Raw genomic sequence first — 27188 nt, 5'->3', positions numbered from 1 at the left:
TTGACCTTAAATCTATTTGCAATAAATCTATTTGTAGCACTTTATGTCCGCAAATTAAAGCGTGGCAGCTATCTTCGTATACCCTAACTCTTATACCCCATCCACACGCTCGGCGAACAATGGCAAACAGCAAACAGCAAACAGCAAACACTGACGTGTGGATGGGTGTTTGTCGTTGTTTGCCTGTTTGTGTTTGTGTTCGCCAGTGTTCGGCATCGGTGTCGGTTTTTCTTGCCAGATCAAAGGATGTTCGGCGAACAGTTCGCTACGTATCCACACGTCTGGCAGCGATCAGTATGCGCGCTAGCATTGCGGGAGGCGGACGTATCAACTTGCTACACTTTTTCGTTAGCGCGCATTTTTTTTTATGTATGTTCACCAATTACTCCGCCGTTTATGAACCGATTTTGAAAATTCTTTTTTTTTTGTATTTTTTTTGTATTGGGTTGAGCTCCCAAGTGGTTCCATTTTTTTTTCAGAATTTTATCTCACCCCTAAGGGTGGGTAAAGGGGTAAAAACAGGGTATGAATTTCCATTTTGGACACATATTAACCGATTCTAATGAAATTAAAAACATAAATATAGTTCTTGTAACAAAAAAATATAATGGTGACCTTGAGCTGATCTGATGATGGAAACGGAAGGCAGTCAAGGGAACTCCTCAACGGTATATAGCAACTACCTCGTGTTTAGGCTTGAATGATTCGTATTGATTAGTAGGACTTTTTGGTATCATTTGCATCTTACTTTTGATTAAAAATTATTTCAAATAAACTAAAAACTATTATACCTATAAAATAATAATTAAAAAGAAGTTTTTAATTTTTTTTTAATTATCATTATTATCCCATCATCGTCTTTGCTTTCTTCTTATTTTCCTTTTTTCTTTCTCTTGCTTTAATTTATATAATAAAAATATGTCAACCCGAAAGTAATAGCTCGTCGTCCGCCGTGTTTGCCGGTTCGGAATGTTATGAGCGTTCGCCGAGCATGTGGATGGCTGTTTGTGTTCGGTGATTGTGGTTGGTGTTTGTGACTTTGTTTGCTGTTTGCCGTGTTTGTGACAAACAGCAAGCGTATGGATGGGGCTTTAAAAGTGACAGGAGAATTCGTTTGTCATGTTAATACCATTTTTTTGAAAATACACAAATACCTACCTAGTACCGAGAATCTAGACGTTAATTACATTTCCAGTAAATTCTAATTCCGCATTTGGCGTTTTTAAAATTACTTTTAGACTAACTAACAGATTGGTATCGATTCTGAAGGGCACATTCTAATTTTAACGCTGTCAAAAAACGCTTACATTCTCTCTAAATTTATTTGGCATTCTGAAGGCACCGTTTTGGTCCAAAATTAGAGACGTCACTTTAAATTTTGAATCTGACAGCGTTAAAACTATTCAACTTAGGTTAGATGGTCGAATTGGTATTCTGAAGGTGCAATTTTTAGCGCTGTCAACTTAAAATTAGCAACTTTCTTCCTAAATTTAAAAGGGGTCTAAACAGGTGCCTGTTAAAATTATACTAAAATTTCTAAAAGTAAAACCGTGAAATATATGGGAAATTGTTGTTGTAGGTGCATAAATATGGATTTAACTTAGAGCTGATGTGTTGTTTAAGCATGTAAAGCTAATTGCAACGACGCTAACTTATTATTTTTTGCGAAACTACGATGTGAAAGTGACTCTGTTTTGTCATATTATTATTTCTGATCTTTGGACTGAATGACTGAAAAACGTGTTACTGACAAGGTAGGCATGAACCGGGTTGCTTAAAACAACTTAAGTTATTGTTCTTGGTCTAAAAATTAATCAACACACCTACCGATCTACTTCAGCATTACACTAGCCCTAACACCTCGGCTTTCCTCTTCCAAACGGACCGGCTCGACATACATGAGGAACACCTTAACCTTAACTCACCTACCTGTGTACCTATCTAACTCTCTACTTACCCCTTTCAACTTGTAAGAATATTTTACTCAAAGTGGTCTCTACATCTTCTTCTTCTTAAGTCCTTTAACTCCTAGTGGAGCATAGGGCCGCAACTACAGCTTTCCACTTCTGACGATCAGAGGCAGCAGCCACAACTTCTGGCCAGCTCATGTTGATCGACTTGATCTCCTGGGCTAGTGTCCTTATCCAAGATATTCTTACATAGCTCAAATATTTAACTACCTATTTTGTTACAGGAAAAAACAAGTTATACCTACCTAGGTTACCTTTTACCTGAAAAATATGCCTGACTTTAAGAAACTATATAGGTACTTACTACTATACTATTACTTTTTATGAAAGAAGAAATACATTTTATGGACGTAAAACTTTATTTGGGTGAATAACACACACAACACACACTGGTTGAGTATTTTTTCTGACACCAATATACACAATTGCTTGATTTCATTTCTGTATCTTATTTCCATTATCCTTCTAGTTAGTAGGTAGGTAACTAGGTGGTCTGATGGTCGTTTTAGTATTGTTGTCCCAGAGAGGAATTAATATCTTGTATCCAGCGTTTCATGTTTAGTTTATGGGTGTGGTTGATTTTTCATTTTCATTGTTGTTGTCACTGAAAAATAAAGTAAGTATAGGTAAGTTGTATGGATAGTTGACAGAATAAGCTTATCCTTATAGGTACATATTTACACAAAACTTTAACTATTAGAAACGAAAACGCTAGAACACAAACATAAGTAACCAGATAGTTAGTAACCAGGTGCCCTACTGATAAAAATATTTACTTAGATTTTACGTAGGTAACTTCCTAAAATAAATCGTAAACTTGCACACAAGCACCTTATCGATTTTACAATTGCATATAGCAAACACAACATAATAATTTATAATAGATGATTGTTTTGTATTGTAAAGACTTAACAAAAATACTTTAAAAAAATAGCGGCAAACTTTTCGGCGGAAAATTCAATATGGCGGTGATGGCTGGCACCGCGCCGGCGGCGCGCCTCTCTTGCAGTCCAGCGCGCATGCGCCATAGAGATGTACCTAGTGCAATGTTACTTGCTTCCGAACTATGCTTGAATGAAAGAATAATCGATGCTATATCGATTCCTGGGTAGGTACTTTTATTATAATCATATATGCATTTTTGGTAAATATAAATACGTACACATCGGAAATACTTAAGTAAGTACCTACTGATAAAGTATTTGTGCTTTTGTAAGTATTCGATACTTTTCATATTCTTATATGAATATCATCCCTTACACAGTCATCTACTTAAGTTTAACGTATCATCATAATCAACTATTAAACATTTAAGTACCTAAGTAAGTACTTACATAAAATATTGTGGATAACACATAGACGTAGAACTTATTACCTACATACTTTACTGAATAACTATTGTTTAAAATATTCCAGTGCAATAATCGATTATATTCGATTATTCTCACTATTTTATCAACTTACCCCATCTCTACTCTATTATATTTTTTTAAATCACTCGGAAATGGCCATAGAACATCATAGAAGCATTTTCTAGCCAGAGTTACCAGTTGAAATAATGAATTATGAATATGTTACATCAATAATTGAAATTATCATGAAAACCAATATAAATGCAGGGTATTTAATTCTTTTAATTATTTTCAACTACTATTTAGGATAATTAAATTTATTTGGAGTACTTTAAGGTTAAAAAAATTAATCGATATTTTCGATTGTAATATCCTTAAGTACATGGCCACACTCATTTTAAAGACGTCAAATGAGCCTTCTAAATTTAGTTGGCTGTTAAAATCGTTGCCTTCAGAATAGCAAAAATTAGCGCTGTCAGTTAAATTTAGAGATTTTAGCTCATTTTAAAATTAGGAAGTGCGCCCTTCAGAATCGGTACCATTGTCTTGTTAATTTTTGGAAAAAAATCTTCTAAACAGAACAGTTTTTCGGCGGCGCTAGTTAGCCCTAGTCATTTATTTAAAAAGTTAAACAAATAGAAAATCTGAGCGGATGGTGACAACATAACTTTTAAATTAAAGCCACTCGAATATAGCCTGGACTTCTGGAAAAGGTCTTTCCTGTAGCTTTCAGTAATCCGCTTACTGCGGAATTTACAGAAAACCTTTTCGCAAAATTTGGTGCAGTCCAATTTGTAGAAACAGGTAAGTACTTTGAGGAAATAATAAGGTTTAATTTGGGATACTCGTGGCGTCTAACATCATCAACTTTATTATAATATGTGACGTTCCACAGTTTAATCCTCCGCAGTCACAGAGTGCTGGAGGTTTACTCTATACTGACGAAAAACGAACTAACGAGAGCTGTCGTACGATGGGCACGTTTACTACAGCGAGATAGATTCGTGGCTCGCACAGCAGCGCTCCAAAACTTAGTTTTTAGTCGTATAGAATGACCCCCCAGGGAAATGAAAACTTCGTGCCGACCTTATGGTGTCATTACCCGTCGAACCTCACATGGTATCCTCTGAAACTGTAAACTGTCCATTATAAAAAGTGCGCCTTTCCACCAAATAATGTATATCGCGGGCTTCATGGCAAAGGGGCGTAAGCGCAAAAAATCGATTTTGCGTTTTTCATGCCAATCGATTCCTATACTAGTAATACACGTTCTGTAATTTTTTTGAAATTTTCAGTAAACTAGATTTTGAGATATTCATAAATAACATAAAGGCGTATACGATGTATCAATAATTTTGTGTCGTGTCAAAAAGGCGTATAGACGGCGTATAAACATCAGTAGGACGCATTTCAATAATTTCGCCATGTCAGAGAGGCGTATAGACGGCGTATAAGAATTAGTGGGGCGCATTCAAATAATTATCGCCATGTCATATAGACGTATGTGCATTTTTTTAACAAAATAAAATGACAATATGCTTTCACTGTTGATATTGATGCCTAGTCCTTTCCAGTCCAGAGTTTTAATACATCTTCCAATGCATCACGGACCAGTATCGGAGAAATTACGTCCTCTTCCCTCACGCCCCTTTGCCTATGGATAGATCTTGTGGCTGGTTCTATACTTGGACAGTAATCGTTTCAGTGTCATTAGGCACTTCAGCGCCTCGATGTATCGTCAATCTATTGGACATATCTGCAAGGATGCCAGAACAGCCCAGATCTCGACAGAGTAAAAATTTTCGTAGTCTACGAAAGCTAGGCACAGAGGCCGATTATATTCTTCCTTCTTCTGTATAATCTGCCGAACTGTGTGTATGTGTTCTACGGTGCTATAACCCCCACGAAATTCGGCATGCTCTAGCGGCTGAAATTCATCAAATCAAGTCTCGTGATGACTGTTATAAATGTACATAAACATCTTATTCACGTGGTCAAGAGTGTGATCAGTCTATAGGTTTTTAAGAGCAAATTTGTCTCCTTTCTTGAAAAACAATAGACCTACACATCTGGGGTTCTGGCTGTTGCGCATTAGAAACGTACAATCGTGCATTCCGGCTCAGATTCGACGATTCTGCTATGGCTGGTTGTCAATTTTTTCGTTAGGGTCCCTTCAAGTCGCCTGGCAAAGACATTCGATCCCCTGTTTTGTTTAATAGCTTCTTCAATCCGGAGTGTGTTAAACCACTGGAGGTCACGATGAAAATAGCCTTGCGTATCATTTTGTTGAGAGCCTCTAGTTCTGACGGAATGGTCCAGCACATGCCGTTTGGTCTCCGTAAGTCTAAGAGTCCCCCCTGAAAGCTTAGACTTCCTTCCCGTGTTTTACATTGCATAGAACCTAGTGCCATCTTTCTGTATTGCATTGATCACGTCGTTGCAGTGGTCTGGCGCAGAGTTGGTCAGAGGGTGGACTTCATCAGTCGCCGTTCTTCAAGCTTTAGGTCAATATTCAGAGTTCCTCTGAGTATACGGTGATTAAACCGACCTGAGATATCTGAATATGTGCCTCTTAATCAGTCATGATGATGAAATCGATTTCATTTTTCGTGACAGAGTCCGACTTGCACCAGGTCCACCTTCTTTGGGGCTTCTTTTTGAAGAAAGAGTTCATCAAGGAAAGCTCCTGCATTCTGCGAAGTTCCAGCCTCAGCCCTCTGTCATTTCTTTAAGGAGTTTTTTGAGTTTATGTTCACTTAATTAAGAGTAAATTTTGTTTTAACAGTAATTCTTGTTTTATTTTGTACTCTTATTGTTTCTAATAAATTATTCTGTGTTTTTTACAGCTTTACTATGTATTAAATAGTTACTTAAATAGATTGTTATTTTTTTATAGGCGTATCATCTCTCTTAAATTGAGAACATCCGTTAAATTACGCCATGGCAAAGGGGCGTATGAAATTCGAAAAAAATAGAAGCAGTTACATTTTTGGTTATATTTTGCTATCAGTATATTAAATGATTTAAGTGTAAAACAAATAAAATATATATAATATAATTGGATAACAAATAAAAAAGTTTGTTTATACGCCCATTATTCCTATACATAATATGATAAAAAAAGGATAGCAATACAATAATTTCCGTCAAGGCAGATAGACGTATACGCCATAAAGTGTACTTAAAGCATAGATATTATAAAAATTTAGTTTTAATTAAAACAAAAAATAATTAACTAAGGTATATGCAAAATTATAGCAAGCTAGATTACTTATTTAAAAAGTTATGATGTTTTTTTGCTCTCCTGAAAAGTAGGGTCGATGCGCATACGCCCCTTTGCCATGAAGCCCGCGATATGTAGCAATACAGCTATTTATTTGATGATTTGAAAGAAATACTTTCCCACCAAAGCTATGTGGACCAATGAATATATATCAAACGTATCTATAGCAACATAGCATAGGAAATCTCTGGTGGAAAAGCATCCTAAGTCTGAACCACTTCCAACAGCGCTGATCTAGTGCTTCTGTCAGGCTTGTGTACGTGTGACCATTTGTCACGATGATTCATAGAAGTGATACATAGAAGCTTCAGTTGAGTCTAGGGACTTCAACCTGTGACCTCAGAGAGGGTGTCTATTGTGTGAAAATCGTTATAAGTAGTGTCGCTATGCTTTCATCAGAAATTTAGAAATTTATATAAAACTAGCTGTTCCCGCGCGATTCGCTTCGCCTTAAAAAGTTTTCCTGTGGGAATTCCGGGACAAAAAGTAGCCTATGTTCTTTCTCAGGGTCTAGACCGTATTTATACTAAATTTCATTCAAATCCGTTTAGTAGTTTTGGCGTGAAAGAGTAACAGACAGACAGACACAGTTACTATCGCATTTATAATATAATATAGTTAGGATAGCAGATTTAATTAAATGAAGTTCTAAAATACATTTTGCGTAATAATAAAAATTGGTAAAGTCAAGCAAACAGTAAAAGTAATTATGCCACATTTTGTTACTTAACAGAATCAACGTTAACACGAAAAAAGCTGAGAGCTAAAGAAAAATATTTGTTTACAATTTATTATTTTCATTCAACTGTGGTTGCCATGTTTACACAACGAGCCGCATTCTTCAGCTTCAATATAAACACATTACATTTCCATTCATAAATCGCATAGTGAACTCAAAAAAAGAGTAAAGTGTGATCATTATTATTAGCTGTAAGTAACTAACATAGAATAAGCAACATTGTTACTAACAAATTTAATTATGGCTCTTGTTGGCTGAAATAAATGGTTTAATAATAAAAATAATATTAATAAATTTTGACGTGCTTTTCACGCTATGTATTGCCACTACGGTTATCTTGAGTATAAAAGGGAGAGGAGAGTTTTAAGATTTAAGAATTAATTACTTGATAATAATACTATACGACTGCATAAACAACTTGATACTTTGTGTAACCGTATCGGGCAGTAATAAATACAGAATAGGAAATACTAATAAAGCTAGTTCCTAACACATTAGCAAACACCCTTGTTGATAGAGCACAGAGATAGTAGGAATAATCCCGACGACACACAATGGAACTACCAACATAACCTTACAATTTTATTGCCGTACAATAAAACTAATCTTATAACACTGTATTAACTCCATTTTCTCTTTTCCCAGATCCTAAGTTCACATCGGAGCAAAGAGCGCAGTGTCGTGAAGTATTCAATTAAATGGCGAGTGAATCAGTGAAGGAGAAACACAAAAACAGTGGTTTAGTGGAATATATCAATAGTGTAACCGTATAATCTCAAAACGATGGCACTTAATCACGGAAGGTTTCCAATAAGCAAATGCGACATTCCGGTAAAGTTGAAAGTATTCGCAACCATGTGTCCGCTTAGATAAAAAACAGTCGATAAAAATGCTTACGCCTTTATGAGACTAAGACTCTTCCGAAATGAACGAAACAAGGACTTTGAATGAGTCAGCGGTTTCAGAGTGGCATAAGAACTTCAGTATGCCGGCTCTGGACCTGGACCTGTTCTACCGGCCGGACTGGGTCATCATCGCGATGTACTGTGTTGTACTCACCACGTCGCTATCGGCAAATACGCTGCTCATTTTCATTGTCATCAAGTTCCAGTATATGCGAAGGTGAGTTGATTCAAATAGTTTTATAGTTTGGTCAAAGTAAAAGGCTGAAGTTGCTCAGATAGATCCCCTGAGTTGCGCGTTATTAAAGTGCAAAGTACTATTTGGAATCTGTAAACATAACAGTAGGTACAGTTTGGTCCCTTAATATTACACAAAAATATATTTTTACAACACATTTGGTCGCAATTTCATAGTGTGTCTTTGTAAGGTTGATATACCTCTACTTACCCACAAACTCGCAATACGAGGAAATCAAATATAAACGCAATTTGTTTCAGCGAGAGTAAACAAAAATGAGCCATTTGTAAACATTGTCAGACAGAGCAATTGTTCAATTATTGCGAGTCTCCAAAATTATTCTTATTCCTGCTCATGTCCTTTTGTTTGATATGAGGCGAGCAAACAGAAGGAAACGATTTGAAATGATTCGTTTTACGAGAGCAACATTCGCTGTAGCTATGGGGATTTAATCTTTGATATAATGTTACTCGTATTCTGAGTGGTACGTTACCACGTTACCTATGTTATGTTACCTAAGTTAATGAAATGAGACATATTTATAAACTTTTTACAACAGTTATCTGATCAAGAAGAGCAGAAACGAATAGTTAGGAATAGAGATAGCATAGTGAAGTATAAGTTATAATTAGTTCTAATGGCGTACCTAGTAACTCGAATTTAAACATAATGATTAGCTTTTCCTACATTTGCATACTAAGAACTAAATTGCGAAACATTCACGTATCGTTAACCAGCCTAACTATTGTAGATGTCGAGTATTACTCGGCATAAGAAGCAGAAAGAACCTTTAAACGTTTACCCTTTAAACCTGTAGGTTCTTTACTTCACGCTTCATCAGTCATGGCTGGTTGTGACCCATTGAATCGCTTTACAAGCAAATTATGTACGCTGCCGACTAAAGTATAGATCATTGAAAACATTAATACATGTTTACAATAATTCTATAGGTATGTAGGTCTATATATATTATAATTTTGCCTTGTTTGCAGTTGCATTCCAGGTGGCCGATGCTTATTTCACGCTATGTTTGTCTATTTCTGGCCTTCCGTCGACAAATATTTTACTCCAATGGTTTAAGCTGTCGTTTTTTCCTAAATTTATTTTTAAGTTTATTATGTTTCTAGCTCCAAGTGCTAGGCTTCTTCCTCGTATACATAATTATCCTAACTTCCTAACTAATTTTATAAATGCGAAAGTAACTGTGTCTGTCTGTCTGTCTGTCTGTCTGTCTGTCTGTCTGTTACTCTTTCACGCAAAAACTACTGAACGGATTGGAATGAAATTTGATATACATACGGTCTAGACCCTGGGAAAGAACATAGGCTGCTTTTTATCCCGGAATTCCCACGGGAAAACTTTTTAAGGCGAAGCGAAGCGCGCGGGGACAGCTAGTATGAAAGAATTCCAATTAAACCTAGATCGAAAGGAGGCTGACTCCTGAAATACATTTTATACTCGTTCAGGATTCAGTGCTCACTTAAAACACTGTAACATTATTTTGGTAAATGAATAAATACTTTAAAATATCGGTTTGGCGCCGCACGTGTAAACTTGCGTGTCATACGTTCTTCGTGAGTTTACACAGAGAATAGCTGGTGAATGAAATGTTGCACCTAGCTCCTCTACCACGATGTAACACAATACTACCTGTAACACAGTGGAATAAGGTATGTTTTTACTTGTATCACGCAGAATAGAACCGTGGTAGAGGATAGTTGATATAATTTTGTGTGATTTATTAAAATTGTTGTGAGTGAAATAAATGAAAATAAGTACATGGTGGGAATGTATAATGCATATATATGTACAATACTTATTATCACTATATTTCAGAAAAAACTACATTATATATACTGGACCCTTACAATATCTTTTTAAGTCTCACCGCTTACATTTGGGTTAAGACTTTTTTGGAGGTCAATTTGAATTTTTTTACCTTTTTTAATGTCTAAAAGGGTAATTTATACTAGGGTAGCAGCTGCATTGCATTCTACATTTATTTAATTTAATTACTTAGTCACCCACAATCTACATTCATTTTTTCAATCTGTCCAAAATAAGGCAGTTATAAGTTTGAACATTATCTACATCTATCATCTTCTTTATTTTATTCATTTAATAAAACATGTTAAAAAGATCAAACAATATTAATTAGCCTCATACGAGTACATAAGTTTTCTCTAGAGGTGTCCCTACGTAGAAAAAATACATGACTTAAAAACAAAATATCTGATTTTGAAGATGGGGCATTCTAGGGCTAGAGGAATCCTTTTGAGGTGGATCGACCCGATTAGACCACAAGCTCAGGAATCTAAATCAAAGGTAATTTGACTTTAGGGGTTTTATTGTATTCAAAGTGGCCCAACACCGCCTGCTCTAAGATAAAACGGTAATTTCTTTTGCGGGGAATTTCCTGTTTCCTTGAACGTGAATCCGGTCGCGAATTCATTTGAATTCAACCAATCAGCATTCACTTAGGATTCGGTTCACGATTCACTATTTCTAGTAATCCTGGAAGAAAAATTATATCAATGATACTTTTCTTGTTTACGTTATTATGTTGTTATTGTATTGTTAGTGTAGTTTTTAAACTGAATAAAATGGCTAGGTACCTACTTATAGTTCCTTGTGTTCCTTTATTTTTGTCAAACTCTCAAATTAATATTGAAATTAAGGAGATTAAACAAAGTAACATTCTACGTTATGGTAAGCCCTCACATTTTTATTTTTTTATTTATTTGGCTAACAAATAAATAAATATTAATAAAAAAAACATTATTTACACCGTGAATACCAATATAAATACTATGCATTTTTACCACTAAAAATATCAGATATTAAAATAAAATACTAACGAGCTCCGTTTGTAATACCATCCCCTGAAATAAAAACAAAAGAAGGCCTTAGGTACTTACTTAAAATATGAGATAATCCCTAACTGGAAAGATATAAAGAGCTATGTTATTAATTTGGTTTGATACCAGCAAGAAAAAAAAGTGGCTTGAACCCGCTACAACAAGATCCCTGAGGGAAAATGTATATAAGCAGAATAATATCTTTGTTCTAATAAACAATACCTATCTAACAACAACCATTCTACAACATGAAACAGAAAGATTATGGTATAAAATTCATAGGAATAGCTTTTAAAAATAAATCTTGATTGGATAGTAAAAATAAGCTAAAAGTGTACTGTATTGCCTGTATGTGTATTTTCTTTAGAAATAAAGTATTTAATGATTAATACTGTTACCATTTTTTTTTTTTTTTTTTTTTTTTATGCAGCCTGTGTCGTGTCCCACTGCTGGGCAACGGCCTCCTTATAAACTGACCACCGTTCCCGATCATGTGCTTCCTTCGGCCATTGAGGCAAAAACTTGTCGAGGTCGTCCCGCCATCTCCGCCTGGGTCTTCCGCGTCGCCGACGTCCATCACTGGGCACCCACTCGGTGACAATTCTGGCCCACCGGTCCGGGTGCATGCGACAGACGTGGCCTGCTACCATTGTTTTGCAAAAATTATAATCAAGTACACATAAACTATACGTAATCAAAAATGAGTATAATAAATAGATCTAATTAAAAAGGAAAATCTTAATGTTTTTCAGACCCACAAAAAAACTGTAACAAACTTTATGTTACTCTCTACCTCTATAATAATTTAATGTACTGAACTCACCACTAAACACGTAGCGCTTGTTTGTACTTAAGTATTTCTAGATCCTGAACAAATAGCATGTGTTTACATATAACATACCATTGTTACCATCTGGTAAATATTACATATGCATTAGGTGCACTTCCTACATATAGGTGTTTGCAGTGTTTGCAACTAGAACACCTGTCGGTCGCAGTAAGGACAATAATATGGCTGGCTGGGGATACTCTACATCATATCCGTTGTGCCCTTCTATTCTATTCTATTATCTGTGGAGGTGTAGGTACATATTAGAAACTAAACTACTAATAAAAACCACCACTAGTCGCCTTTTTGCCAATTTTTTTTTGATAACATAATAATATGTATTTTTTTTATATTTTATGGTTAAATTCAGTGCCTTCAGTATCAGCCCCTATACCAGCTTAATTTTAATTATTTATATGGTGCCTGCTGCCTGTATTAAAATAAGGCATAACTGGTGCTACTGACAAACAGTCATTAATCATGAATTTTGTAATATTATCGTACATTTTGGAAATGTTCCAAAATTTCAAGTTGCTACGCATTCCGTGTTTTGCCGTAAAATAGATTAATGAAGTAATTAAACGTGTTAATGTCTATATTGTGTGTTTCTTAGCTTCAATGTTTATTAAGAAACGGAAATAAACTTTTTTACCGTATTACCCAAGGACATTACGCTATATTTTACATTGTGAATGATAATATTTTATTATTGCACATTAACACTCAATACCCGAGTACAAACATCAGAATTTGTTCTTGAAACAAATATCAGTCCTGGCTGAGAATAGAACCCGGAAACTTCGGCATAACAATTAGGGTAAGCTAACCACAACACCATTCAGTCGTCTAATCACCATTGTTTGCTACAAAAACACCACTACCCGTACCCCTATTACTGGTATTTTTTAAAAGAATCAACGGCGATTAGACAACTGAATGTTTGCGGTTAGTTGAGCACAAAAGTAGCATCTTCAATTAACCTGTTCCTTATCCAGTAGCTGGCGTTACTTTGACTATCCAATGGTTCGAGCCTTAGTCCAGCTCCTGTGTATGTCTCCGACAGTAAGAAATATAAGAAAATAACTTTATAGTTGCACACCGTACGTACTACATAGTCCTAGTCCAAAAACCTGGCACTGTAATAAAAGTCAAGTCAATGTCTGTTGGAGTGTTTCACTCACATTTATCACAATCCAGATATGATCGATCAATGCCATTAACTTGGGTTTTTGGCCAAAATAATCTCACTCTCAGCCTTCCCTCAAGTACTCATTAAATAGATACTTATCGTGTATTTATAGGTTATTATTTTCGGCAGAAGTAGACCGATTTTATATACGACCAGGTAGAGCCATACATTATTGGTGTAAACCGAGCTTTCATTTTTATTTTGTATTCCTGGAGCTCCCCAGTTTAAATACCAAGAGGGAGTATGAAGTGGTAAATTTTGGTTTTGGACATAGATTAAATAGAATGTAGTATGATGTGTTCTATATTATATCTAAAATGCAAATGAAATTTATTTTAACACAGGTGGAAGACGTGAAGAGTCTGCACCAAATTAATTAAAAGAAAACACTCGAGTTTAGAGTACTTTAACTTGACACTTAACAAAAATTCTATGGTGCGTGTACCTACATCTCGTGTATATACTCTACTGTGCGCTCAGTTACTTTACCTCTGACATTTATTTTATTATCTTCAATACCATTGATCGCCATAATAACTACCTTCCATATAACAACGTATACCGCATCACTTTTGAAGTTAAAAACAGAAATCTCAAATATAGGTAAGTTAAATATGGCATGGATTGCATTGATTTCAATTTGGCATTTCATATTTGAAATCATCATTCGTCATTATATAAAAAAACAATAACTATAGACACTTTGTTCGTCAAACCTAATCCAGGTAAAAAGCATCAAGAAAACTCGATTACGGAACGATTTATCCAGAGGCTTTGACCCACTTGAAATACTTGTTGGTGTAATGTAAAACAGGAAATTAACCAATTTCGCTTTCCAAATAGAACCTTGAGTATTGTCACTTTGTTACTGTTACGTATGAATCACTTTACTGGGAAATTCAATCTATATGATAACTAAGGAATCCTCATTACTACTGTATTGTATTGTTCAAATTGCATTACGGGATACAATCACGAGACATCTGTTGTGTAATAATTATGTATAGCAGAATCCACCCTCAGTCTTATACAGGATGTTGCAAAAGTGGTATATTCATATTCATATTCATTTATTGATAAATAAGCATTACAGGTCATTAGAATTAACATTAAATTAAATTAATTATCACAATATTATAGTAAGCAGAAAGTTCATACCGACTCAGCTCATCCTTCGGAATCACTTTATCTTAACGAATTTTGGAAATTTGTAAAATTTATATCTCCCCTATCTACTGCAGATAACGTTAAAAATATCATTGGCATACAAAACCCCATAATTTATGGATTAGGGAAAAACAAACATTGTACAGTAACCATTTATTTCCTTGCCATTGGACAGGCTAATGGTCCATTTCATTTCCTTGTTTCCTTAAGGATCTTCGTTTTGTGAAAAACAATTTAGCCACAAACCTACAAAGCAGTTCTTGTTTATTCAGAGAAAATATTTTATATAAATAATGCATTTTTATTTGAATATCACGCAAATGCATAAACTCTGTTTCTTTCAGTCTTGCTATAGATAATAATGTAGCAACCATTATCGTTAATCTGATAAATACAATGTATACAATCCGTCCGATCCATAAAAAATATCGTTATAGTTTGTGAAAACTTAAAAGTTAAAAAATGTAATTATAAACAAACAAAAAACCCGACTGCACGCTAAAAAGATGAAAACAAGCCCCAATGTTAATGGAAAGTATCGCAGGCGGGGACCAACAGAGGGTTCACCATTTAGCTGAATGTTACTTAGATAGGTAGATACCTACCTAGTGTGGCGGTCAAGTTGGTCCATCATACGCTTCTAACGATACCTCAAACATCAAAATCTATCAAGCCGTTTATTCTACAGGAGGGAACAAAGAAACAGACATACATACATACATACATACATAGTTACATACATACATACATACATACAAACATACAATCGAAAAACATTACCCTCCTCCTCCGTAAATAGGGCGCCACATGCAAAAAGTTGGTGCTAAGAAACTTTTAAGAAAAAAATTTAGATAATGCAAAGTTTAAAAAAAAACTTTCATGTAAGTAAAAAAAACTTTAAATTATATTTCTGTTTAGTATCTGCACTATATTAATTATATAAAAGTATGCAAATAAAATTGTTTAAATTAATTGCTTTAAAATTTAAGGCTAGGATGGCGCAGCTGAATTATACTTAAGCTTTCTTTGTCTAGTCGTTGAGTATCGTTTGAATTAATGGCCGCCATAAAAGGTAATTGATTCTCATCAGGACATAAAACTTGATTTATTCTCAGATTGGCCAGGTTATAAATAAATGTAAATACTATTTTTTCAAAGAAATAAGATAAATAAATAAGAAGAAAATTTCTATAAATAATAAATTGGGCTATGTGCACAGAGATAGGAAGCTCAAATAAGAAATATGCAGAATTGGTGACTTTTATGTTCATTAAGCGTCAATTCACATGTACCACAACCACACCACGTCGCAGCGACAAAATGTGGTCAAGCTGTGGTTACGTGTGAATTGTGTGACAGCAGCTTTTTGCAGTTGCGTTGTGGCAGCGACAAAACGTCGATGTGGTTGCGTTGTCGCTGTCATTGCGATGTGGTAACCACGTCGTCGTGTGCATTTAATAGGGAGAGGAGGTGGCCGCGGTGCCGCCGCCGCGTGGCGGAGTTGCCGTTGCGATGTGGTTGCGTTGTGGTTGCGATGTGGTCGTATTACACAGGTGGTCGATAACAACGACAAAATGTGGCACGTGTGAATTGGATTATTCATTGTCAATACAAAATATACGCCCGACCACACCGCGTGGTTGTGGTGTGGTTGTGGTACGTCTGAATTGACCCTAACAGTTTTCTCGTATGCAAAATGCGGACTTATGACAGAAAACGTGTGACGATGACGGAAGAAAACGTAAACGGTTATCTTTTCTATTTAATACGTTAATATCTCGTTGAATATGTTTCTCTCAAGTAACAACCAAGCGACGGATTTTATTTTCTCTTTGATACATTCAATAATGAGGAATCTGCTAAGTGACATCATTATCGAATTTCTCGAGCGAATGGGGGAAATACTTGACAGGTTTACGTCAAAAGAACATAAAAAGAACGTAGGACTAGAAAAGAGCATTCTTTCAACCTTGTGTCATACTTTTGCGGGAAAACCTACCTATTTCATAATGTAAAAGTAGGTGCATTATTTCACATGCAAATCGCGAGTGTTTTTTAGGACGGATATCTACCTGAGTCGCTCAGCGTGCTACGGAGAGAGCTATGCTTGGGGTTTCTCTGGTGATGGTTCGTATCAGAAATGAGGTTATCCGTCAGAGGACTAAGGTTACCGACATAGCTGTCAAAATATGCAAGCTGAAGTGGCAGTGGGCTGGTCATATCTGCCGAAGAACCGATAACCGTTGGGATAGACGAGTTCTCGAGTGGAGACCAGGAACAGGCAAACGCAACGTGGGACGCCCTCCTGCCCGCTGGACTGACGACCTTAGGCGGGTGGCGGGTAGTGGTTGGATGAGGAAGGCCGAGGACCGAGTGTTGTGGCGCTCCTTGGGAGAGGCCTATGTCCAGTAGTGGATGATTATTGGCTGATGATGATATCTGGGTACTTACAATAACTTTGTATTTAATTATAATAGTGGGTAGTTAGTAGTAACTAAGCAAACCAACCCGTGCTGTAGGCCAGGTATAAATGCCAGCGCTACCTAAGTAAACCTTTGCTTGAAATAATATGATTAGGTAAGATGGTAAAGGTCATAAACTTAATTTGGAAATTATAAAAATGTACGTTGCTTGGTTGACACTAAAAATCCAATATATATACAAGGACTCTACAAACGTTAAACTTTTTTCTAAAAGGTACTAAAAATCGATTTATATTTTAACGGATTTTATAAATGGAGGATGCATGAATTCAATGTATTCAATTCGTATATATTTGACAAACTTCAAAAAAGGGAGATTTCTATTTTATTTTCTATGTTCAATCACAACTTTGGTCAACTCTTTTTTATTTGAAAGCTGGTACTTCCAGTGTTGTCATTCATTAACGAAATCCTTTGTGAAATAATCTAAACCAAAAAAAATCACACCATATAAAATATTTACTAAACTATGTAAATGACGCGCAATAGGTAAAATAGAAAATCAAAAAGAGATAAAAGTTAAAAGTCACTTATGCGATGGATTATTCACAAATTAGGGCTTCTACACAAAATCTTATTTTCAAACAATACCTTTAATAAACTGAAATGAGATCACGCTCAACAATATTCTTTGTTCAACTTTTTTGGGCCAAAAATACAATTTACTCCGTACCTTAATTTTACAACAACAGAAAGAAATTCGCTTCACAGACTAATTTAAACTTTAGGCACTTTTCTTCAATCCCGAACTATAAAAAGCAAAATATACTTAGGTAGTATCTGCTAATTTTAAAATTTAAACCTCGATTAACTATATTTATAAGATGACTCGAAGATATTATTTGCACAAACCCTCTTCGGCCAACTGTTTGCATAATACCTAGCTAGATTGAAATAGGTCATCTAAATAAACAGAGTAACGAAGATTGGATAGTACTTCGTAACGCCGTGTAAATACATCTCACGATTAATATAGCTGGCCCAATAAAAACATGTTTCATACCATGAACTATGACTACATTTATTTATTTGTTCAATTACTATGCTATGTTGATGTTATAATACAGTGAAAAATATTATTTTACTTAGGTATTATAGTTAAAATAATCAAAGCCCAGCAAAAATATAAAAAAAACTATTTACTATACCGTCTAGCATCAAAAATCGATCTAGAGATTCCTAAAAGAGGCCGCGGCACGGGTCTGTTATCGACGCCAATAAACTCGTTATGGCGAATCGCGATCTAGAGAAATTAATCTTTGTCGATAACGAAACCGTGAAGCAGCAGCTGGTAGGGTGATTGGAATATCTATGTAGCTACATCACTACATACATTAGCTACCATCCATATAGCGTGTTTTAGCATAGTTAGTTACAATATTGCAGCTGTGTGGGTGATGAAATAATATTAGCAGACTAGACTGCATTCAAATAACTTATATTTTTATGTGTTCGCCAACTGGTGCCCGCTGTCAAACTTTCACGACGTCACGATTATAGTGAAATAGCGTTTTTCAGTCAGAATAATATATCTCGTAAGGTGCTTTTACTTTTATCGGCAGCACTATCGTAATTATTATGAGTTTTTCGTGTTAGAATGAAAGAAAAATATTTCAAATGGTTTATTTTAAGCTAGCAAAGATGGTTTATCTAAATTGTTATAAGTAGCCGAAAGAGAGTGCCTCAGCGCTAGGTTTAAACAATTTTTGAAAAAAAATATAGTGAAAAATGAATATTGTTTTCAATGATTTACAAAAGTAGTTTAGAACGAGTGTCTGAGTCACGCCCTTTCGAATTACTATATACTTATATCCTTTTTTTAACAACCTGTGTACATGTACCTCTATAGCATGCTTATTCCGCTGTGCATTGTTTCAACGCCGCACATCTCGCATCAGTTTACAAATAAATATTATCTTTCTTGGCACTGAAATATACCATTCCATACTAAAAATACTACACATATTGCAAGATTTCAATTAAAACTTTGATTTCTCAACGTATTGTCACAACACGGTTGCTAAGGTGAGTATCACATTCATGTGCCCACAGTGCTCCAGCTTCAAAGGAAAACTTTCATTCAAGGGCTGTGGGGTAGAGCTGTGCCTACCGTTCATTCTTTGTGATTCGATCATTCTTGTATTGATTCGTGAAATGACCCGGTCGTATTAATGACTAACCAATCCCCCGAGCTTCACTTGACCCTAAAAAGACTTCCAATAATAAAAAAAAATCGTTTAATGATGGAGTGGTCAATGAGCCTGACTGCTGTGTCGAAGATTACGGGTTTGATTCCCGGCCAAGCCAGATTTCGTTAAATATCTGACAGATATTTTTACTCACTCAGATATTTTGTCTCGAGTGTTAATGTGTATAATTTATGTAACTATGTAGGTATCTGTTTAGATGTATCACCGTTTCGATACCCATATTACAGGCTCTGCCTAGTTTTAATATGTGAGATGTGCATATATATTTTATTATTATTATTATAGAAATGATTCGTTTAACCGTATCACTGAAAACAAACGATTGTATCAATATATCAACTGACTCGGTTCAAACGATCGAATCGTTCATGACCCAGCACTGTGTTGGATGCTTCAAGTTATAATCCACTTTCATCTCTCATTCCCATAGTCGTCGTATTTAGGCTATATTATTATTTATTTTTGTTCTCAGTAATTCGTGGAATTTGCCCTTTGTCGAGAGACTAATATAAGAGGCAGATAAAACCCGATATATAAGTGTACCTTAAATATCATTTTTCTCAATGAATTTACTATTTTTAATATACCGTTTATTAATAAGTTGTCTTTACCGATGCAAGGGTATAAAACCTTTACAGGTATTATTATTATAAAATTTAAAATCTAAGTATCTTTTATCCTTCGACCATTTATATAGTCAATGCTTTTATCATTCATATCTACAGACTCTACAGTCCATTCTGACGGTATCTCCAACTACTGGTATTAAAATTTTATGAGGGCATAATGCGCTAGAGAAGAAAGCTTTTAACTTTATAACGCCTCAACCGATTTTGATGACCTATGCGTTAAACGAATGTTGATCAAAGTAGTTATCTATTAAAAGAAACCCAATTTGAATCGTTTGATCCTTAACCACAGAAGTTCACGACGTTGCTAATAAGTCAGAATTCGTTTACAAAATTTATGTAGGTACCTGTCTGAACCGATTTTCTATTTGTTGGGTCCTATCGTAGCGGTTGCTGTTATCCAGAGTGTTCAGAAAAACTCAGCTTAGCCGTTCAAAAGTAATATATGTTAAATGTCGAGGGTTTATATAGGTTACTAGCTGTTCCCGCGAGCTTCGCTTCGCCTTAAAAAAAGTTTCCGGGATAAAAAGCCTATGTTCTTTCTCAGGGTCTAGACCATATGTATACCAAATTTCATTCAAATCCGTTCAGTAGTTTTGGCGTGAAAGAGTAACAGACAGACAGAAAGACACAGTTACTTTCGCATTTATAATATTAAGTTAGGATTAAGCGTGTATACAGCGTTTCGTCATAAGAACGCCAGTTTGAAACCGCTCCAAAGATTGCCGCTTGCTGTCAGTGATATATCAAACTTCGTTGAACTCGGGCTGCGTTCACTCATGTTTTAAACTAAATAAACAAGCGAGTTGGGAAAATATTGCAGTAACGTGTAGCTCAAAGTTAGCAAGATGATCCTTGTTCTAGAGCTTATTTGTTTTACATAATGCTGTGTCTTTTTATGTTTGTCTTTTTTATTTGTATGGTGTAGGTGTTTAAGTTAGGTACCTAAGTTCATCGATATTAACAGGAATAAATTTTATTCTATGACATGTTCTAATAATGTGTATCGTTGAAAATCACAATCTTGAAATAACATACCGACATAAGTTTTTTTGCACTTCGTAAAATAATTTAATGTCTTAATAAAAAAAAACATGGAAAAATCGTTGCAAAAAGCTCCACTAACGTCAATGTATGTCATTAAATTGAAATGGATATTAATGTTTCAGTAAATAGGACTGAAATAGTAAAGAAGGTAAGTAAATAATATCCTTTAGGTTCATATTTGATGCTTGATTCGTAGAACCCTATGCACGGCCTTTTGAAATTATGATTTGATATTATACACCAAACATTATCTATTTACGCACACAACTGGGAAACACAAAATCGTTGAAAATTCAAAATTGAATTTCCTTTCGGCTCTGATTTGCGTTGTGCGACCGCACGGGGGTCACTCTTTATGAAGAAAAACGAAGTTTCAAAAAGCTGCTGTACTAGCCACTGTAATAACACTGGCGAAAAGTGGGTGCAGCAATGCACCTCTGCCTACCCCGCAAGGGAGTACATTAGTACAAGGTGTCAGTGTTTATAACATAACATAACTAGCCACGACTGTATCTCGTTGTATTTTTTAAACGTGCCGATTGCACGACACCTCTTTAGTCCTCCCAAATTCCATTCCTGATGCCCAAGTCACCATGTACGCGGATGACGTGGCCGCGACGGTCACGGGCAGCTCGATCGACGACCTGGAGCGGCGGCTGTGTCTGGTCGCTGGGCAGCTAGCACACTGGTTTCAGGCTAACGGGCTTGCACTCAACCCTAAAAAAACTCAGGTGATGCTGTTCAACCTGGCCGGTAGACTCAGCCGTCCGCTACAAGTGAAAGTAGGGAGCGAAGACCTGTTCCAGGTCGATACATCTTGCTTCCTCGGATTCAAAGTCGACTGTGGCTTGTCCTGGAGTGACCATATAGATTGGCTCTGCGGACGCCTGGGCGGCGCTTGCTTCGCTCTCCAGAGACTTGCAGGAACGGTGCCGCGCGAGGTGGCCAGATCCTGCTATTTTGCGACGATCCAATCCCTCCTCACGTACGGCATCGAGCTGTGGGGCCGCGCGGCGGACTGGCACCGGGCATTCGTAATGCAGAAGCGGGCAGTGCGCGCTATGGCTCGAATTAAGTCAGATGAGTCGGCACGCCAGTATTTCGTTTCTCTAGAGATACTGACGTGTCCATCACTGTACATACTTAGTGTAGCCTTGTTTGTGCGGAAGAACCTGCACTTGTATAAAGAGTGCCGGGGAGCCCGCCGCCGCGGCCAGCTGCTCGACGTGCAGCACAGGCTCGCGAGGAGCGAGCAGTCCGTGTATGTGTGTGGTCCGGGAATCTACAATAAACTACCTAATGATGTAAAAAGTATGCAGACACTACAAGGATTTAAATACAAACTCAAAAAATGGCTCGCTACGCAGGCATTCTACACGGTAGGAGAATTCATCGACAGGTAGAATTAATGATTGTCTCTTTATCTGACAATTTCTATTTTAATAATGTAGGTACCTATCAATGTGATAATTACACGATAGAAGAAGAATGTGATAATTTTAATTTGTTTTTATATTATATTATTTTATTATTTGTTACTGTGACATTGAAACTATTTGAATTTTCGTAATTATTCTATTTTATCTTGACATTGTTTGTGACAATTTTTGGATATAATTATTTAATTTTAACTTTGGTTTACTGATGTATAACTTTTAATATTGACATGTAATGAATAATTATCAATAAACAAATCTAAATCTAGGTTTTCGTTAGTATAGAGATAGAGTAACCCCGCAGCGCCGGCACTCTGACAGTACGAAAATTACCATAGATATTGAAATCTTGCACTTACTTTATCAGTTCAGTGGAATCTTTAGCTCCGTGTGAAATCGCACAGCTGGGAGAAAATGCTCATCCACAAGCCTGTAAATTCATATGAATTTTGGTCCTCTTAGTGTTAAAATTGATATTTTTCAAATGTGATGATGCCAGAATTTTGCTCTGGTAGATAAACTCTAAAGATATAATATTTTTTAATAAAAGTAAATATTCCGCTAAAAATAAGTACCTACTCACACAAATAGCATTTTGCTAACTATTTAGGTTCAAAGATAAGTATATCGATAACTATTACATATTTTTTTCGTAGTTTATGGCGTTAACAGTAGGTAATTCGGCTGTGCCATTTCAAAACCTAGTAAGCGCCAAGTTTGAAAAAAACGGGTCTTTGTATTATACATTATTTATGGCGATTGCGCACAAAACTGTATTGTCAGAATATCAAAAAACCGCTTAGAAACGAAAATGAAAATTCTAAAAACCTAATAACTCAAAAATGCCATGAAAACCATTTTAAAACCTAGTAAGAGTTACCAACCATTTTAAAACATAGCAAGTGAAAATGACTTACTATGTTTTAAAATGGTCAATGGCTGATACTAGGTTTTGAAATGGTCAGCGAAGGTAAATTTTCGACCGTTAATTTTAGTAAGTCACAAATGGCATACATTATTACTAACACTTTTTTAGAACAAAATATCAGATATTTCAGAACCTGTATCTTTGAACCAATGAGACCTAGAGAGTTGAATTAAAAGTAGAACATAAGGAAATTTTGTGTTCTTTATAAAAGCTATGGAGACCTTTCTCGTCAGAACCTTTCTACTAGCCCTATTTTGCATAAAACCAAAAAAAACTTAACTTATAAAACATAGAAAACTGATTTTTAACTCAAAATTAAGGAAATATTGTCTAATTTAAGGCAGCCATATATTATTTTCATGTCAGAGCCTTTTTACTATTCAAATTCAAATTCAAAATATTTTATTTCGTAAACTTACATACTAGTTACAATAGTTGATGGGGCATCCTTTTAAGTATAAAGTACCTGTGCCAGGATACCCCGCTCTTCCATATACTAAGTACATTTTAAATAGTTTACGATAGTTTTAAACTATGTAGTTAGGTATTTACATTCAAATTTAGACTATAAAGATAAAGAAGATATAAAATAAAGAAAAAAGTAATTTACAAACTTTCATAAATTAGGAACTGTTTAAAATATGGTTATTATAAGGTTAGGTCAAGTTACATGTTTACAGGTAAGTTACAGGCAATCTAGGAACTCATTTATAAAACCTAACTTAACTTTTTAGATTATACTAAATTAAATTAAACTTTAGCTACTAGCCAGCTTTACAGCTACGAGACTCATATTTGGTATGTAAATAATAATATAAATATATATATATATATATATATATATATATATATATATATATATATATATATATACATATATATATATATATATATATATATAATAAATGGAGATAAGTATATTATATATAGTAACGTTCATATATAAACAAATACATGTATATATAGATTAGATCAATATTCAAACGCCTAGCCACAACTACTACAAGGTAATAGTTACATAGTTGTTAAAAATTCATTCAATAACTTTGAACAGCTCCTCCACTTCTTCATAATTTAACGTTAATAACCACTCGGTGACTTTCTTCTTCATTTCGTATAACAGCATAGGGTAGATGTTAAGTACTTTGTTTACTTTGTTGTATATAAAAACGGATTGTTTTTTGTATTGATGCATAGCAAATGTTGTTTTAACACTACAGGAAGCAACTATGTCATTCCTTCTTTTGCTTGTGGGATTGTATGTCAATGATTTATGTTTTTGCATCAGTAAGTTTAGTATGTATATCTTTCTCACAGTTAGTAATTTTGAATTATGGTATAGGTCTTGCGTAGGAAATCTATAGGGTTTAAAGTACATGACTTTTAGTAAGGATCTCTGAGCTCGTTCTAATTCAAGGAATTTTACCTTTGTAGCGCCTCCCCAAATGTAAATACAGTATGTTAAAATGGATTGCCCCAGTGCTAAATAGATTTGATTTAGAAGATCTCGTTCAGCGACGTTTTTAAACGTGTAAATAAGTTTTCTTATTCTACTGGTTGTTAACTCAAGATGTTGGTGCCAGGATAGTCTTTGATCTATTATAACACCGAGGTATTTAGTAAAGGCAACTTTTTCGATAGATGGACAGTCACAGTAGTTATTACCCAAACAATTACAGTCGTGTATTCTAAGGTTAGACATTTTAGGTTGTGAGCTATTATAATACCGAAGCATATATAATTAGTTTTTGAGGTGTTTAATGTTAAAAGGTTCTGCTTTAGCCAGGTATTAACTTTTGACAAGCCAGCCTCTGCTACCTTATGTACATAATCCCAGGACTCTCCCGTAAACACCACAGCTGTGTCATCAGCATATGAGAATATGTGACCTTGCTTGATTTTATAGTTACATAAGTCATTTATATATATTAGGAATAGTGTAGGTCCTAGGACACTTCCCTGCGGGACTCTATTTAGTTCATTCTGCTATTTAGTTCATATAGATAAAACAAAAGAAAAATATAAAAATATGCCGGTATTTCAGCTACTTATAGTGCCGTCGTGTAAAAGTGCTGCTAAATTGGAATTATATTATGTGAAGGATCCCAAGCATATAAAAAAATGTAGCGCCACCGCAATTATTGCATTTTCAATATACTTAATTTGTATTAAATGACACAATAATGGCCCTTACTAGGTTATGAAATGGTCAGTCAGAGCGGTTTTAGGGTGAGAAAACCATTTAAAACCTAGTTAGTGTTTTCTTTTGTGCATTACAGCAACAATATTAGTCATATTTAAATGTAATAGTATTGTATATAAAGCCTAGGTTCTGCCGCTCCTTTTAAGCTTACATTCGTTCAGATATGCATCATAGTTTTACCAGGGCAATCAAGGGATGAAAAATGAAAATGAAAACGTCATCATTAGTTAATATTTGACGTGATTATACATGTAGTTATACTCGTAGGTATCTATTTCCACTGAATTTGATCTCGTTAAGCGGAGTCAATCTTAAACTATCATTCAATTATGAAATGGGCAAAATATCCATTTCAAACCCTGTGTCTTGAGTTGACATTTTAATCATACAGATATTCATAGCCCTTTCGAGACAGTTTGGTGATCACCCGATCTAGACAGGCAACGATGTTTTAATACGAACTAGATAGTAGTAAGTATTTACACATAGTTACTACACTCAGGATCCACTGGGAAAAGCACCAATTTATTCCTAAACGGAAAAGGCTAGCTTAGTGACGCCTTCTGCAATATTCAAGTACATTTAACAGAGCATCAGGACATCAACTAAAAACAACGGTTTTGTTCAAATTTTTTATTAAATGTTTGAAAAAATTGGGGTCGTTTGGTGTCGGCATTTTGTGAGTGGAACTTTTTCATTGCCCTTGAGTGTAATATATTATAGAGTCGTGGTGAGTAGTGGCTATAAAATTATCCCCTAACCTACTACGCTTCATGGTTACGAAAATAGCTGTTTTAAAACAGCTATCTATGGAAGGGGCTTTATATTTGACGATGAGTCTATTGATCGATAGTTTACAGACAGAACTGATAATAATTACCGAACCGGTAGCATACTTTATTAAAGAATTGCATTAAAAATGTCCATATCTACTTTAAATACAACGCACGCAATAAAATGTAGAGAATTTCACGATTGACGACGTAATGAAAGTAATTCAGTGTGACATGGCATGATTAAAATGAAATTAAGTTAAAATTATAACGGTTATCCCTGGTTCACACTATACACTAGTGTAAGTATATATCATTTATGATAGAGTCATTTATGCAGCTTCATAAGAACCTTTACACTAATTGTACCTTCTCAAAGTTGTCAAACTAATGAACCGCCTATTTTATATTCTATGGCCGATGGTCCCGGGTTCGATTCCCGGCTGGGGCAGATATTTGTTTAAACACAGATATTTGTTCTCGGGTCTTGGATGTGCCCGTAAAATGGCAATAGGCCCGCCCCCTATTACATTGGGACTAACATAACACTCTGGCGAAAAGTGGGTGCAGCAATGCACCTCTGCCTACCCCGCAAGGGAGTACATTAGTACAAGGCGTGAGTGCGTGTTTTTTTTTTTTTTATATTCTATTAATTCAAACAAAACTCACTGTTAGTTAGTCTGCCATGGTACAAAGTCTATAAATACCAATGAAACTGACCCTACAAATACTTTTTACTATTATCTTTCCCTCTGTTGTAGAATTACAATATTCAAAAAAACATTGGTTAGCCTGAAAGCCCTTATAAAATAATGGTTTGTTAAGTTTCTTTGATATTGATACAGAAGTATTCGCAAAAGAAATAAAGAAAACGTTAACAATTTGCTATAATCCACGTACTTCTAAAATATCTGGTAAACAGGGTAGAATTTAACCAGTGCCTGAATCTGAG

At 35.2% G+C, this 27188-nt stretch overlaps 1 protein-coding gene across 2 annotated transcripts in view; it reads left to right on the top strand.

The window, feature by feature from the left end:
• The window catches only part of LOC105380613 (neuropeptide FF receptor 1), a 106782-nt gene that overhangs the window by 12774 nt on the left and 66820 nt on the right, over positions 1–27188 (top strand). For both annotated transcript variants that reach the window (XM_048628873.1, XM_048628874.1), the window contains exon 2: positions 7990–8466. In XM_048628873.1, the coding sequence (XP_048484830.1) occupies positions 8270–8466 (197 nt within the window). In that variant the 5' untranslated portion in view covers positions 7990–8269. The remainder of the gene's footprint in view (positions 1–7989; positions 8467–27188) is intronic.

The sequence above is a fragment of the Plutella xylostella genome, chromosome 22 (genome assembly GCF_932276165.1).
Source record: "Plutella xylostella chromosome 22, ilPluXylo3.1, whole genome shotgun sequence".
NCBI lineage: Eukaryota > Metazoa > Arthropoda > Insecta > Lepidoptera > Plutellidae > Plutella > Plutella xylostella.
Note: the sequence above shows the minus strand (reverse complement) of the source record. Positions and strands in the feature narration are given on the sequence as shown.